The following is a 17,888-nucleotide window of genomic DNA, read 5'->3' as shown; positions in this document are numbered from 1 at the left end:
GAGTAAAGACACTTTTGTTTATGAAAAGACCAGAATTTGTTATTACCATTTAAATTAGTGATTCCTTGTCTCTGTTGAGACTCTTCCTATGTTAGTGTCAGTACATACCAGAGTTAACTGTAATGAAAGCTGCAGTTCCAACATGGATCACCTACAAATTGTATGGAAGTATCAGCTGATTTCACATTATCCACAAAAATAAAGAAACTTCATGCATCTCTTCAGATTTCCTACTACGTTATAGGAATACTATATACTATCAAATCACCAGTGCAGGCAAGACTAAATACCCCTTACAGACAAGTCAACTAACTGCTATCCCTTGTAGTCCTTTTATGAGATAAGCACTTAAACAGCAAGGTGAAACCAGTTTACTCAATTTTCTGTTGCTTTCTTTTTGATAGAATCCTTTATTCCCCAGACTAATTTTTTACTACCTGCTACTTAAAAAGTTGTAGAGATGCTTTCAAACTCAGGAATAACAGTAAATAGCTTAAATGAACACCAGCAAGAGTTATTTGCCACAATAAACAGACTTACCTTGTTGTTCTATCTAGAAGGTTTAACTTCATGAGTGCAATGGTGAATTTACTTAATATCAGAACAAAGTTTAAGCCCCTTTCCCTCCCCTAACTTTTATGTGTTACAGCTAAAATAACTATGTGCATAATTACATTTTAAAATATTTCTATTATTACTAAATATTATATACAAATATTACTAAGTATTTCAAATTATTACTACATTGATCTCTCTCTATATATAATCTGAAGTCCCCTTAAAACCTGTTTGAACTGCTTACAGTTTTCTGAGAATGTTAGAGATGGAGCTGCATTTTCTCATATCCTCCTTCTCAACAAAACATATAAACCAGAGGAATGAGATATGTTGTACTTAACTAAACATATGTGTTCCAAGATAATGAAAAATGCTATTTCCATGCTCAATTTTTCAAAGAAAAATTTGATAAAATTTGGAAGTAAAAGTTTTACCTCATGCAAAGTTTACTGAACTGTAAAGAAGCTATTAGACAGGAAATTGAGAGATCTATATTGGAAAAAGAGAATGACATCCAAGCTATCTCAGAAAATAAACATGAACTGAAAAATCATCGAATACAACACAATCTATTATTCCTTTTCTCTTCAGCTTTGATAAACAACAAATGTCCCATCATTGCTCTTGTTCAACTTATTACTAACTACACGAACTACCACCCTCTGAAACGAATGGTGTCTCTCTCTAGTTGGAACTGTTATTTCAAACTCCCTACTGACTTAGGCAGAGATTTTATGCTAACATAGTCTCAAGCTATTTCTTACAGCTGCAAAGAAAGGACCACAGAATTTGGTCAAAAGTGTGCATGATGATATATATGAGATTAATACATGCAACTATGATACAATGATCTCAGATTGAGCCCTCAGTATGCATTTTTTGTATCTATTATAAACTCAACCTTATCTAAAGCAGCAGCCTAGAAATCCCATGCTGTGCATGCATGCAGTGATCATGACCTTCTAGGATGTTAAAAACAATTGGACAGAGAACTCAGAATACACAGAAAGCAGCTCCACACATTGAAATAAATTCAGCTAGATTTATTTCAATGTTGATCCAGAATTAATTTTAGGTGCTCACACATTCATGACAAGCGCATACAAGTACACATCTTCAAACTAACATGTGCTTGTGCCAATGAAGATTTCTTTTTTGTAGAACAGGAGGAAACGAAGGAAATGAAAAACGTTACTGCAACACCAGCACTGAAAACACAGACAATACTTAAAAACCCAAATGAACTGCTTCTTTTACAATCAGGGCTCACCCTTGCACACAGGTATTACAGTCAGACTGGGACACCATAAACTCTCAAGGAGTTTGTACATTGCAACTGTGTGCCAGCAGGCTGACCCTGGGTATCTGACCCTGCGCACCCTTAGGAGAAAAATTGCCGCGGTTCCTCATATGGTACAGTAAGGAAAAGCTATAGGTACATCTGGCCAATCTCAGCCAATCACAACTTTCCTAAATCAACCTTGCCTCTCCTTTTGCTGCTAGAAGGCAGAAAGAGAAGGCAGCTTTTCAGCATCAAGTGTGAGATAAATATGCTAAAATACAGACCCATGGAGAGACACATTCTGACAAGACAGCATGAGTGCTAATAGAAGATCCCTGTGTAATGCTGGGACAGGTTTTTATTTCATCATGCAAAGTCAATTTGGGAAGTGGAGAAAAAATAACATTTTGCTTCTGAGTTTTCAATAGTTTGTTGGGGATTTTTTAAAAGAACACAGGCATTCTGTGAGTTTCTGAGATTAAAGAATAATTACAACCATACTGACATTACAATTATGATTTCTTTATATTTCATCTTAATGATTACTTAATGATTTGGGAACAAGGTTGTAAAGGCATAATATGGATCTCCCTTTCAGGTTAATATTTGATTCTTTTAGTCCCAGTGGATAAGGAAAAATCTCCCACCTGCAATTAATTAGTTTGCCCACTGCTTCTAGGAATCTTGCCTACATCTCATTGACACTTTATTTCAGGTCTTGTACCTGAAAACCCCCAACAGTTCCAGAATGAACCATCATTTTACTAGTTATCTTGTACATGTGTAGGACTGGAGGAAATTCTTTTTAGAAATATTTCAGATTTGCAACAAATATACTGTAACAAATCACTTTACTAACTAAACACCTTAAAGCATAAATCACTTTCACTTTCTGGATACTACTTGAAAAGTTGCAAATATTCTGCACATGGAAATACAACGTTACAGAAACGACATGAAGGAATTACAATCTTAGCAAAAGCATCCTCTATGACACTAGATGACTGGATGTCAATATTGAACTTTTGCAATATATTTTATCAACCTACTGATTGATCTTCAAGCAGAAACACTATGTCTCACAAATTATAGTCAGGTTTTCTGCCTTACTCTTGAAAATTAATATACAGTACATAAAGTAAAAGTTTGGTCATGAATGCTTTCTGTTAGACTACCTGTCCAGATTCATGAGTGTTCAGTGGGTCCACCTTTCAATTATGAGTTTTACAGCTAAAAAGGAGCTGAATACTACTTCCAAAAACTTAATATTAGTCATCCTATTATTCTGGAATAATTTGAAATGTCCTCTCCTTCAAGCTGTGTTGGATCGTAAAGTCATTTTGGATAACAGGGATATTCATATAACCCTGTAATAAGATGACGGGCTGTCACAACTAGCTAAACATCATTCATTACCTAGAACGCACTTACGATAGAAACAATTTGATTACTTTCCAAATTACATGCTGTACATCTGGAAACAGAAGGCTTTCAGAAAATAATATTATTTAATGTAAGAAGAAAAGACAAGGAAAATGAAAAAGCTTCATGTTTAAAAAAAAAAGGAAGAAGAAAGAGAGCACAATTTAAAATGTGGAAAATTAAAAGAGCAAAGTGCACTCTGATCCAGTGGACAGTGTTTCCCTTTCTCTGCTACCTCCCCATCAACACTCTTAACAGCTTGCTTTTCTTCACTAGAGGTTTTTAATTTTCTGGCAATGTTCAAGATTCTTGGGCACATCATGAAGCTGCTGCAACACCCATCTGTTTGAGAAGACATCAAAACCAGGAAGGGCCTAGGACTTTTTCTATGTCAGAAGTGCAAAGGTCTGTAACGTCACTTTACTTTTATAATTACATTTGTCATACAGTTTTTCTATTGGATGACTATCAACATAAAGGATAATAGCAAGAGAGCCATCAGGTCTGGGACACATTAGAAGTAATATGCAAGCCAGGACTTTTCAGAAACATGGATGATAAAACTGACTACAAAAGCACTTTTGCCTTGTTTAAGAGAAGATAATTAAGTATCAGCAATTATGTGATGAAATAATAGTCCACTGTGAAAGCTCATAACCCTTCTGTAGGTGTTCTTAAGGTCTCCATTAAGCATTGACTGTTTCCAACAATGCTATGGCCAGGTAGGACCCATTTTCTAAAAGGTTGTTCACGTATCATTCCTAGAAAAATCTCTAAGTTATAATCACTTGTATCTCAGAAGAGATACTCTTTGCACTCATACTTTTATTAATTTATTACATATTATTTTTATTAAATTTTGTTTGTGGTGTCAAGAATTGCATTCAAATATTTCGTAACTGTTCATTGTGAAAGTCTGGTCTCTCTAGAGTGGGTTCTTTCATGATTGTCCATTAATGTTTTCAGACTGAATACTAAGGCACCAAATTTCTGTTTCACAACAAGAATTCTGTCACACATGACACATGACTAAATACAATTATGAAGATACAGTTCTTGGCACTTCTCAGGTAACAAAGGCAGGCAGGAGAGACAGAAAAAAAAATCTTTCATAAAACAAATACTGTCATGAAGTCCTTATATTTGTATGCCATTTTGACTATGTCCTCCCACTGTGCTTTAATTTTTTTTTTCCACTCATTGATAAAAAGGCAGAACATGATTGTCAGCCTTAACACATTACTAATTTATACCTATGTAATACTTGGAAAAATTACATTATCTGAAAACATGCATTTTTAAAGTCTGTGCTAATTCTAATTTTTGAATCTATTTGTTCAAATAAAAGTATCCAAAGTAAGCTACTGTCCAACTTGTAGCCAAACACCCTGCTGGATGAAAGAGAATGTTGAGGAAAGCCACAATCCTAAAAAATGGATCATTTGGAAAATAATACCAAAACACCACACTTGAGAATTCCACACTACAGATTTTTTCATGGTTTTATATAGTAATGAAAACCAGTCACACTCCAAAGCATATTATATGATACCATATTCTTTTTTCATTGGAGCTAAAGTGTATCATCATGGTTGTTCACACCACGTCTATGACACTGAATTAAAAAATTTACACAGAAATATGTAAGTGGCAAACTAAAGTAAAATTAAGTTCTTCCTTTCCCTCCCTCCCTCATCAAAAATAAAAATTTTAGATTAGTTGTACTCTCTGGTAGATATTATATTGCTGCTTACCAATAAATTGGAAAAGTGAAGAAATTTCTCAAATTTTCTCTTTTATGATAGTAAACATTGGCACAGCACTAACTTCTAACAGTTCCAGAATGAATTGTAAAATAGCATGGTATCTTACAAAACTCAAAATATTAATTCTTTATCTCTTCCCCTCTCCCACCATCCCCAAAGTATTTTTACTTTGAAAAATTTAATGGTTTAGCAGAATTTGAAAGCAGAAGGTTTAAAAAAGTGATAAAGGGGGTGCAGAAATTAGCAGAGGTGGCACTACCTGAAAGCTCATCAGAAAGGGGAGTGAGAACAATATCAGGCAAGAAGGGTTTGGAAGTATGGATCAGAACAGGAGCACTTTTAGCACTGCGTATATAGGCCGATGGCAGAGCACATTCACCAATGGATCGGCTTCTCATGGCTTTAAAAAGGAAAAGAAAGAAGTGGGGAAGGAAAAAAGAAGAGTGACTATAATGAAAGGCTTGTGTCACAGAAAAAGCAGCAACAGAGAAAACAAAGATAAAAAGGAAGAAAATTCAAAAATTAAAACGTTTCAGCACGGCAGATATTGGCAGAGCTGTAAGAAAGAAAAAAATCAGTGGACACATAAGACATTCTGAGTTTTCAACTTTTATGTAAAGCAGCAACAATGCCTTTATTATGAGGATTACAGAGATTTTGCATTTGAAATCAATAAGGTAATTAACACATTTTCCTACTGCATCAGGGGTTGAAAAATCAAAGTTAAAGTTACTCCGCACGCACTCTAGATTTGATTTTTTTTAAACAGAAAAAGTAACTTGTACTACATTTGCATTTTTCTAATTTCCTTTGATTTTATCCTGAAAATGCATCTCTGTATTATAGAAATACCCATACTCTTGAATTCATCTTCTCCAGAAGAGATTCAAAATCATAAGGAGAAAATGATCAGTTCTGTGTAGAGAAATTTGCAATAAAGCTTGTTATAGCTCCACATTAAAAATGAAATGACTGAAGTGAAATGGTTTGACAATGAAAAGCATTAAATTGTTTTATCCATGGGGCCTGGCTTTTAATTGATACTGGGTAAATCTTGCTAAACTAAGGTTAATTCACCTTTTCATATCTCACATCCTGCCAACATTCCTACAGAATACAAAACATACATAAGAATTGTGGTATTACAATCAAGGTTATACTGATACTGCATTCAGCCTCAAGGTACACTGAAGGTCTTCAAAAAGTAATATTCGTTGCTTCAAGCAGCTTCCTTTCAAACTGCTGTAAATTTGCTAACTTTTAAAAAAATTATTGGTGATAAAATTATTGTTGATAAAATTCTTTAAGGAAATTTCAGAGTATCTTACATAAATATTTTCAGTGCAATACTTAATTAGTCTGAACTTTTCTCTCTATATGTGTATTTTCAAAACAACATGGAATATAGACTTAGAATCTTAGTGCTCCTGATCTGCATGGCAATCAAATGTATGTGAATAGAGTGCAGTGAAAGTTGAGCACATCACACTTCTAAACCAGGTTAAAGAATTGTTGCTAATAAACACATGCAGATAACCTGGAGGTCACACAGAGCAGAAAATACATTTGACAAATGCAGCACAACTTAAGTGGAGTCTTAAATTCAGTTTGAAAAAACAATTCAGAAAGACAGATCTTTTAAGACTGAAGCAATGCTCTAGTAAACTTTATATGACAGAAACTATTTTTTTAAAAAAGGCAGTTACGTGTAAAGCTTTAGAGTCAGTTTAAGAGATACAGTAATAAAATTCAGGATACAGTTATAGTTAGATGCATTACATTCATCACTGGGAATCTTACAGTGAATGAAGGCAAGAGAAAAAATAAAAACTACATAGTAAATGTTGAGGAACTTTTCCAGCCTAAATTATCCTAAATAAATCAAGTTCTTGATATTGGATACTGTGTTGATTATAAATCTTAACATAAAGTGTCCCTTTTAATTTGACTAGATTTTTTTTACACCATATTACATTCAATTAAACAGTTGAGTGGAGGCAGACAATATCAGAACACGTAGATATTTGATAGTTTATAATCTTCCACTACTGTCTATACAAAAGCAGAATAATAGGTAAGTAAATTCTTTCTGATACAGTATTTTTATAGGACTAGAACCTGCCTAAACTCCTCTATCTAACCTTACAGATTTTTCAACCCATATGCATACTATGTTTAAAGGCCCTTTCCAAAAAATCACTTTACATAAGTTCAGGCTAAAAATGTACACACTGCATATCAAAAAAGCTGTGATTTTTATTTGAGTAACACGCACACACACATATTTGGTGCAGCAATAAATGTGTGCTGGCATGATGATGACTCAAAAAATAGAGGTGCAAAGATGTACACAAAATGTGTACAACATAAAACAGATGAAAAAGAAACTCCAGCTTTTTCTTACCATAAAATATTCAACATGCACATCCCCCTTACTCAGATATTAAGAGTATATGTTACTCATAATCAAAGGGAATGTAATACATATCACGTATCATGCAACATATTTAAGGTCTGACTCAATTCCAGACTTAGCTTGCAGACCTAGCGATAAACTGAAGGAGAAGATCTGACCAGCAAAATGCTCTAGATTTTACTTATTGTGGCTATTTTTTTGTAATTTGACCCAGAATTAATGGCACAGATTAAGAAGCAGCTGAACAGCCCTCTTGGCAGACCTGAGAGGCAATAACAAACAACCGTTTTCAGGCAGTTAAGATATATGTAACATTTTGTAACATTTTACTCATTAACATTTAAAAAACCTGAAGTTTGGGATTCTAGTTCTGGCAACTCTTTTTGGATTTATCGTCTTTTAAAATCATCCTAGCAATGCTGGGATGCTTGTCCACAGTTGGTATTTTGCAACACAAAGACAGTTGAAATTTTAACTGGTTGCAGTGATGCAAACTTGGCTTATTAATATCAAATATGTAAGATAATTGGAGGAAAGAAACAAAACCATGGAAGCTAAAGTGCAGTGAAACTAAAATCAGATTACTTTGCTGCTAACCAGGTCAATAGAAAGCTTGATTAGGATAAATTCCAGTCATTTTAAGGCTAACATCATATAAATAGCCATCTTTTCCATTGCAGCAAAACAAAATCATTAATAAATTGACCAAACAACATAACCTTCTGAATATCTGAAATATTAACAATTTGTAAAGGAGAAATTTTAACATAAGCTTTATCTTTTAAAGACAATTAAGATTTAAAACAAAACCACCATTACTGTTAATCACAGACTATCTACAGAGAAGCAGAAATTACATTTAAAGGATCAGTGATCCATCAGGAAAACTGGGTGCTGTCAGCATGAGATACAGGAGAAGCTGTGTAGCATTTGAATGTGCAAAAAACCCAGGAAATTTTGGAATCGGGACTTCATTTTTTCTCATTTCTGTATGCCTTAGAGGACAATTAATTCTCCCAAATCAACAGGAGCCTTGGGAGAGAAAAACTTTTTAAAATGGAGAATTTTGAGGCATATTCAAATAAAAACTTTGTCTAAATAACCTCTGTGACTTAGAAAAATTATCTTCAAATATTTTTGGAAAAAGAAGGAAAATGTCAGTTTCTGAAACGCTAGCACAATTACATATTCAACTGCCAATATACATCCCAAATTTTTAAAACTGTGTCAGAATGTACCTACTTCCAAGAAGTATCAGTGAACACACAACACACAATGACCAAAGCTACTACTACCATAAAGATAGTAAAAATGTAAGAGATATTCCTTAGAAGGTTCTTCTTTTAAATACAAAATTAGAATCAGCTTAATTTTCCTTCACATAAGCAATAGCACTGAGATCATCAAGATGAGACAACAGAGTAAAGAAATTTGTAGTTCAGTTCCTGTTAACATAGTCTAAGAAAATCATATGAACATAAATGAGTCTTCTTTTGAGGAGTTCACCTAAAGCATTGTTCAGCATAACTCATTTATAACACAGCAAAGAGTATCTGCAAGTAATAAAATTCAGAAACAGGTGACTTCAGAAATGGAGAATTGCACACATCTGTGTCAATCTTTCATTATTGCAATATTCAGGGTATAGTAAAAGACAGCACATTTTACAACCTATGCAGACTTACACATATTTTTCCCAGTTTCCTTTGCATAGTTTGAGAATACTCAACCCATCTTCTGCAGTTTATGAAAACACATACTTAAGAAACCTTCTCTTACCCACCTATCAGCACCATTGCTCAAACCATTCCAGCTTTTTTCTCCTTCATATATACACAACAGTATTATTTCCCAATCCAGCTTAAGCACGTGATCAAACTCATTAAGAATTAATACAGCAACTGCATTACTTTCATTTGCAGTAACTGTAATTCTAGTAACCACAAGCTATTCAGCTACCCTCAAAGCACATAGGGCTGCATAATTTACACATTTAACTAATGTGTAAATCATTATAGATAGTATACCATTGTGGAAAGAAGCTATCCATACTGCTATAGAAATCAGTTATCAATTCCTTACCCTTTCTCAAATGTAATTTTTATCAGCTCTTACAGATACTTACCAACTGTTTTCTGCCGTACTATGCTCCTTGCCTTTTCTGTTCCTGGAGAGCCAGTGGTTGTAGCACTGCGTTGTCTCATTGGTGCTTGTCCAGGCTGATCACGGCTCCAGCCTCTAGAAAAGGACTTATCAACAGAAGACTTTGGGAATTCATGCCCAACTCCTGCAAAAATAAAATTGCAAATCTATTCACTTCTATTCTGCTATCACCAGATGATTGTAGATGTGCTCTTCCAAACAATTTTAAAGCTTTAAATTAAGTTACCAAAGTGAGCATGAATTCAAAAGCTAAGCCAGCACTAACACTGAGGGATACCCAAACTTTTTCAGAAATGTTGGTGCTATTAAACCACTGTAATTTTCTTTTCTGAAAAAAGGGGCTTACAAAGGTTGTAGTCTGATAATATATGTAACTTTTTCTTTGCTGTTCCTACCAGATAAGACACACAAAGTCATACATTTCAAAACATTAATATTGTGGGGGGGTTTCCAAATAATTTTGCAACATTGAGGAATATGAAATAATGATAGCATAATTTCACACAAAATGCAAAAGCAAAAAAAATTTGACGATGGGCTCAGAGAACAGGGCTCTTCAGAAATTGACAGAAAATCCTATAGTAAGATTAAGATGGAACAAATCAGATTTGACATTTACATTGAAGTAAGTAAAGCTCATATGAGAAGCTATCAAAAACAGCTAGACACAAAAAAAGAAGTGAAGAATATTTGCAATGTATTTCCTTATCCAGACTAAGCTCATTAATAATCCAAACTGACACAATTACAATCATTAAAGGGGCATCTTTTTGGAAAAAGAGAGCCCTAGTCCAACATGTTCATTATTATTAGCAAACAAACAAGGACAAAGAAATTCGGCATAATTTGTATGATATCTATTAATTCTAAAGCTGGACTTGACTCTGCAACTCACATTTAGCAATGGAGGCTTTCTCTGAAACTCTGTCACTGAAGGTTAACATAAACTTTTCTCATTTGGCTCAGATGATTCAACATGCTTTTTAAAGCATATATTCAAATAACTGTACACGTTCTTACTACACATTCTTATCCTATATCAGACTGCCATTTTTTGTTTCATTTTTGTTGGGTTTTTTGTTTGTTTGGGTTTTTTGTTTTGTTTAACCTGTGTTTTTTTAGTAAGAAAAAGAAGAAAGCTGTGTAGTACAGGAAAACAAATAATGCATGGTCTGGAACAACCTCTCAAGGTTGACTACAGAGAAATGTATTTCCAGTTGTCACACAGCAAAAAACCAAACCAAAACTGTGAATGATGACTGCTTAAGATGAGGCACAGAAGCATGTGAAATGTTTTAGCAAAAAAAAAGCTTGTAGCAACATCCTCTTTAAGAGAAGGAATCCATATACGTTACTTCTCCATGACAAACCCTATGATAGCACTAGGAATTACCTTCCCTCAGGTTTGATTGGAGAACCACATCAATCAGAACAGAGAGAGATAAAAAGTAGACTAAAAATTACATGGTTTTACATCTTTATTACTCACCCTAAATATAATCCTGCCTCTCATTATTAGATCGCAATGCACTTTTTAAAGTAGAATATTATCATTATCCATGTTTTACAAAAGTGGAACCAAAGTGACTTCTAATGGTCACATGCAGAAGGTCTGTCTCCAAACTGAGAAAAGAATCCAGGTTTTGCAATTTTCAATCCAGTCCTCTATCAAGGAGGACAAACTTCCTGTGCCTTAACAATTCCAGAACTGCACCATTATAAGCCACTTCCTCTCCCCATATTCTGTCTTACAGACTATTTTATGCATTTTTTAGGAATCATTTCAAAAACAGGTACCACTCATATGGATTATTAAAACTATACTTTCTCTTCAGTAGTCCACAAGGTTATCTTAATAAAAACTGTCTTCACAATGGGCTAGTGATCAATTAGTGCCAAACAAAACTATGTTCACCTCACATTTAATCTTCTAACATTTCACGACCAATATTCCAATTGTGCTTGCAATGGCTTCATTTTCACCAGATGAATAGCCTTTTTTATTTTCAAGAAGTTATGATTGGGACTCAACTATTTAATTGCTTTGATAAAAGGATAAAGGTATAACCCACTACAGTGCAACATTTTAGTTTAAATTCAACACACTTTCAAGAACTATATTTCATATGCACCAATTTGCAGAAATGAATCTTAACGTGATGATTTTGTGGTAGTTCTAAAAAGCAGCTTTACCTTAAAGAAACAGGGCTGTTTCAGGTGATATAGATGCCTAATTAGGTATACAAAAAAAGCTAAGACCAAAATTATCCTGGGCCCAACACCTCATTACACCAGCTCAAATTCAAATTATGTCTATACAGTGTTGTCTTACCTTTGCCTTTGTGTTTTTTCTGCTTCTGCTCACTTAATTTATCCAATGGCAGGTCACTGAGGTCCAGGCTATACAAGTTTCTAGCTAATACTTTAGTAAGTGTCTCCATTGTCAGTGACCACTCAGTGGCCAGCTCTTCCCAGTACGTCAGGGATGACATTACAGACAGCAAGTCATCCCAAAGTTCTCGAGAAATGTACACATTTAGATTTGCTTTGATCCAAGCTACTATAAGAGTCTAAAAGAACAGAGAAAAGTTGGATTGTGAACATAAGTTGACAACATTCAAATGTTACTATTTAAAAGGAAACGTCAAACTGCCACAGAAATTTCATTGTAGTCCCAACATTCTTTTCCTCACCAGTACACACAGATTTTTAATGAATTATCAAGTGTTAACACAGGGTTCTGACTTACATACAGAACAACTGCTTTGACTCATTATCTTCTGTATTCTTTTTTGTTCCACTAAAGAAACTGGAGGCTCTACAGATCCTAGTCACTGAGAACCCACCAAACGGCACTTTGCAACTAAAAGCTTTGAAAGGATTTGCTACAGCTTTTTGTGAGGAATTACAGAGTTCTCTAAGAAATAAAAAAAATCCATCGATTAGGCAGGGATTCCACAGAAGACTTCATGCCGACTTGAGCTAATTTTGCTACGGAAGCAAGCTAAAACTGCACACACTGCCAGTTATCCTTTCCAGTTACTCCAACTCAACTAAAGGACAGCAATTATTGAATTTTACAGTACCTCAAATACTGTAGTCACAGTGTCACTAAAATATAGGACAGAAAGTAACAAATGTAACCAGCTCTTTGACCCACACCACTCACATTATCTGGGTAATGTATCAGCCAACAGTGGTTGCTGTATCTAATGTATTCATGAAAATTAGGCTGAATTAATTAAAGTGAATTTATGTTTACTTGCCTGGAAAAGAGGTCCTGCAAGTCTTCCAGCTAAAGTGGAGTTTTTTCTTCCTTGATATTGCAAGAAAGTTTGGGGTGGTATTTTCAGCACAGATTCGGTTACCCTGAGCAGCACAAGTAGCATCTGTTCCCTGCAAAACAGTATTAAACTTAGAGTTATAATTTTGTTATTCTTCTGTATATACCAAGGTATTTTTAAAGGTAATAATCAAGCCTGATTTGCTCAAACACATTCCAAAAAGGAAATAATGATTACAAAGGGCCTAACTTGGTTCTTGCAAAAGAAATTATTCCAATCTTTTTTCACACTTAAGAGTGAGGAATCCCTGTGGCCCTCTAATACCCTCTTCCAAGTCATTCAACTGCTACCATCTTCAATGGCCTGAAATTAGAGGCAAAGTTTTAAATGTATTTTCAATCTGAGCTTTTTCCTCCTATGTATTACAGGTTTTGGCAATTTTACATTATCATTAACATCATCAATTATTTCGTGTGGCACAATCTTTTCCATCGTGGTCTAGAGTCACCTCTTTACACTGATGTGAAACTGAGAAAGAAAATACCAATCTAGTAGAATCTGTTTTCTATTATCACTCCCAAATTTCCCAGTGGCTAGCTTGACTGGCTCCTCAGAAGAGGAGACAAGCTTCACATGACACATGGTGCCAGTTGTACTTACCCAGAGTTCAGGAAATACTACTGACAGATTGAATGCAAGTCAAGTTAAAATTGAATAAGTCGGACATTTGAAACCCCCTTGCTACTTCTTCCTTGTAATGGAGAATGGTGGCAAATACCACCTGATTACAGACTACTATTTAGAAGAGTGGGAAATGATAGAAATTCCTTTAAAGCAGGGTCCCTTGTACCTGCTAGGCACTGTAAGCACTGGAAAGGAACAACACAGTTACACAGTACACAGACTCCTGTATACAGTTACAGGTCAAGAACAACACACGCCTGATTGTAATAGTTATCCATGCTTATCTGGGTTTTTTTGTTTATTTTTAAATAAGGCTGTGAAACTTCGTATGTTTTCATATTTTAATGCTTTGATACATGGGTAAAATGCCCTGGAAAAAATCATCAGTAGCTCCTTAATAGCAGCCTATATATCCCCAGCTTAGTCCTTTTTGCACTGAGGGCTAAGCTGCCACAAATTAACTAGGAGCTTACTAGAGGCTTTAAGAAAGCAGATAACCTCCCCTGTGCTAAGTTGTCTGTGATGTTCAAGTTCATGTACTTCCTGATTTAGAGGAACTGGTTCATATAACCAGTACTGCTCTACTGTGTTTACTACCAAGTAAATTTTCACATTTGTGTTGTGAACTAATAATCTAAGATAAAAGCATTATCATTTTACCATGTCTTCTTGTCCATAGTCACTTGGACTACCATGTGGCGGTAGATATTGAGAATGCGTTTGCACATATCAGTGTGTTCATCCAGCAGAGCTTTAAATTCATTTGCAGGTTCAAGAAAAAATATATTTGAAGAATTTATTATAAAAACCTGCAAGCAGAAAAGAGTGGATGTTATGAGACTGAAGCACTTTGATGTTTTCAGCAATTCAGTTGACAGAAACAGGAAGAAAAAAATCTATAACAGAAAATCTTTATCAGAAAAGGTTGTGTATGCACATGGAAGTGTATGTTTAAATATGTTAGTTTGCAGTATGATTAAGCAACAAAGAGACTGATCTTTTTCCCATTTTTTCTACAAAATCTATTTGTATATTTTTGTTCTCATAGACAGATGGTACAACAGACTACTCAATATGATTAGTTTAATATGATGGACAAAAATGTCCCAGTAAGAAATCCACTGCACAAAAGTTCCACCTGTAAGCCAGGAACTGACTAGTACAATATATGCTGAACTACTTGAAATACTCCTGGTACACAGCATGTGTTTCAGCATGACACGGCCTGTATTATGTTCTGAGAAACTAAAGCATTCATCCCACTGGGATCAGTGAGGCTTACCAAAAGCAGGAAACAGGACACATTCCCCAAAGTGACTGACTTCAGTGGACAGTGAATTAGGGCCTTCAGAATGAAAATTATGGAAAAAAAAAAAGTAGGCAAGGACATTGTAGGAGCTAGAGAAGCAGCTACTGAAGTGTTACTATATTTTTATGAAATATGAAAAAAGTTTAGAAAGCACTTGAATCTCAGGTCTAGATTTTCAAGTATTTTTGTGTCTTTTCTAATCTACATGTACAGGAAGTCATTGGTACTAAAGTCATAATTTCCCTCTACTGACAGCCTTGGATTTTTAATAATTAAAAGCTATTAGTAGGCAGGTTTACATTCACTAGCCTCAACTAATGAACCTAACCTACACTAAGTGCCTAGAAATAAGTCTATGCAAGCATTAAATGGGAAAAAAACTCAAGACAGAAGTCTTGGATTATTGATTCACAGAGAAAAATCAAACGTGGTTCCAGGTCAGGAAATCTCTCAAACTGAGACATGGTACTGTCTTAGAATGATGTCTTGACTCTGTTTCAGGCTAAAAAAAAAAAAAGATATTTGGTAGTCAAATGAACCTTTGTCTAAAAAAACTTCAACGTGAATAGTCTTCAAGACATTGTCAGAAGCGTAAGCCTTAGTAGTATACTGCAAACCAAGACACCTCGTATTTCTTTTCCCAGTAACACTTTATATTCTAAAAAGTTGTTGAAAACAAAGATTATGAAGCTTAAGTTATTGTAACATATTTGAATTTAAAAGTGATGTCAATTACAAAGTTAATTTATATATGTAACAGCGTACAGCACAAAAGAAAACCCTATTCAGAAAATCATTCAAGCTGTAGTAAAAATGAGTTTTACTTAGCATGGTCACACACAGCAGAAGTGCACACAATAAAGTGGCAAGTGCACACAATAAAGTGGCAAATGCACATGTCTATTTTATTTAGTTCAGAATCAATTTTCTGCTGCATAAAAGAGTATTATGGGGGCTAGAGTCATATATGCACCTATATGAATGCACGTACACACACATATACATAAAATGCACACACTTCATTTAACCGTAAGAGCATTTCAAATACCCTCAAATTATACCCTCTTGATTTTCTATAGCCTCAACATCAGTGAAGCATTTTGCTAAACATTTGAAATTAACACAATTTCTACCCTGTCAAACTGCTTAGAAGCAATGAAAAAACTTCTGTTAGGGTACAACTCCAACTCTTGCTTTCCTTAATGATATCACTGCAGAGTTATGGTGTCTCATCAAATTTTTCAACCGTGCTGCAAATTCAGAAAAAGATGAAAAAATATCCCTGTACACCTTATTAATCAGACTACAAAAACTACAGGATCGGATGTTTTGGGTTTTGTGACTAGTAGTGTAAAAGAAAAAAGCCTCTAAACATTCTTACAAAACACTTAATTAGAATTATTTGAAGATATTGAAGTCACATAAGGATTATTTTTTCTGTAATATAATGCAGAGCAGAATGCATGTTCTGATGCAAAATTAGCAGATTTTTTTTTTTTGTGTGTGTGTGTTATCCAATACTGGTCTATACATTGTCCTACTTAAGGTCAATAAAGATTTAGTGAACCACTGTCATTAGTCTAACATTTATCATCATAATTGTTACATTTTAGAAAATAATTTTAAAATTTAGAGATGCTTTAGCGATGCATGGGATTCCCTGGCAGAAGTATTGCACTACATTCCACTCTTTATGTGCTGATAACACGTATTTTAGGTAATTTTAGATAGATAATTTAGAAAAAATTAGGTATCAAATCTGTTTCATACCTGCAATATTGACTGCACTCCAGCTCGTACATTTTGCTCTTCAGTATCAATTTCAGATGTTTTATGCAAAGTGTCTTCATAACACCCATTTCTTGTCCAGTTTGAATTTCGAACATGACTGGAGTTCATCCCTTTTTCCTGAAAAATATTTTTTCTTAAAATTCCACAGATATTTAGACAAGAATTTTGGCTTTATATTAAAGGAAAAAGGATATAATAATAGACAACGCCAGGCAAATGCACCTAAGACACAACAATATCTCATGAGGCTTGTAGCAATTATCTTAAAGTACCTGAATCAAGTAAGTACTATTTTTGTCAGCCTTTTATTTGTATATAATTTTTACACAGTTGAAAGGTGGCATACTGTATAATCCACATCTCGAAAATAGTTCATAAAATGATATAAAATTTTAAATTGAACTAAGCCCATTAAAAAGCTACAGAAAATGGATAAAATTGGTAGCTCATTCATACAGTGTTTTACCATTGATTTTCCCCAGAAATGCTCTGACATCAAAGTAAACCACGTAAACTATCAAGGAAGCCACTTCTCTGTCTACTGGCATATTAATGCACAAATATTAACCAACAATATTTTACCTCTTCTCTTTCTTTTCCTTTCTCTGATGAATTATGGTCAACATTTTCATCACAATCTACAGTTGTGCACTGCATTATTTCTTCAGGTTCTTTCATAAATAAAGGTTTGTCTTCTTGCTGAATCCATTCCTGATACACCTTCACCACCTTCCTCATGGCAGCTGCTTCACATATCGGCAACAGAAATGCCTGCAAGTAGAAGAAAAAAAAACAAAACACAGTTACAATACTTGAAATAAGTTGGGCTCTATAATGTGTAAGTTCTAAGAGAAAAGGGTGGAAAAATACAGCCACTGTAGGATCCTAACATACAAATTATTGCTAAACCTAAATGTTTGCTCACTTTGTTCATATGTAAACTGAAAACATGAAAAAACCTCCACATTTAAACAAGAAAACTTACCAAGAAATACTTTGAAAACTTAATTGCCAAAGAGAGAGAGAGAGATGAGAATCCATGCAGGCTTAACTGCTTAGCACGTAGCCTGCTGAACTTAAGACCCATACACTCATCAAAATATGCAAAATGAATGAGCAGAAGCTCCCATTACAACATCTTCCATTCAGAGGATTTGGAAGAATGGAGTTAAACCAATTCTAAACGACTAAGAAAAATTCAAGTGACACACAA

The 17,888-nt window shown here is 34.5% G+C and overlaps 1 protein-coding gene across 16 annotated transcripts in view; it reads right to left on the bottom strand.

Annotated features, from left to right (window-relative positions):
• RALGAPA1 (Ral GTPase activating protein catalytic subunit alpha 1) overlaps positions 1–17,888 on the bottom strand; it is a 131,011-nt gene that overhangs the window by 85,324 nt on the left and 27,799 nt on the right. For 11 of the 16 annotated variants that reach the window (XM_048307428.1, XM_048307429.1, XM_048307427.1 and 8 more), the window contains 7 exons: positions 17,258–17,446; positions 16,655–16,792; positions 14,236–14,384; positions 12,874–13,003; positions 11,940–12,177; positions 9,570–9,731; positions 5,288–5,428 (listed from right to left, as the gene is read on the bottom strand). In XM_048307428.1, coding sequence (XP_048163385.1) covers positions 5,288–5,428; positions 9,570–9,731; positions 11,940–12,177; positions 12,874–13,003; positions 14,236–14,384; positions 16,655–16,792; positions 17,258–17,446 — 1,147 coding nt within the window. The remainder of the gene's footprint in view (positions 1–5,287; positions 5,429–9,569; positions 9,732–11,939; positions 12,178–12,873; positions 13,004–14,235; positions 14,385–16,654; positions 16,793–17,257; positions 17,447–17,888) is intronic. The other 5 variants (XM_048307431.1, XM_048307441.1, XM_048307442.1 and 2 more) reach the window with 1 other exon arrangement.

This window comes from Corvus hawaiiensis, chromosome 6 (assembly GCF_020740725.1).
Source record: "Corvus hawaiiensis isolate bCorHaw1 chromosome 6, bCorHaw1.pri.cur, whole genome shotgun sequence".
NCBI classification, from domain to species: domain Eukaryota; kingdom Metazoa; phylum Chordata; class Aves; order Passeriformes; family Corvidae; genus Corvus; species Corvus hawaiiensis.
Note: the sequence above shows the minus strand (reverse complement) of the source record. Positions and strands in the feature narration are given on the sequence as shown.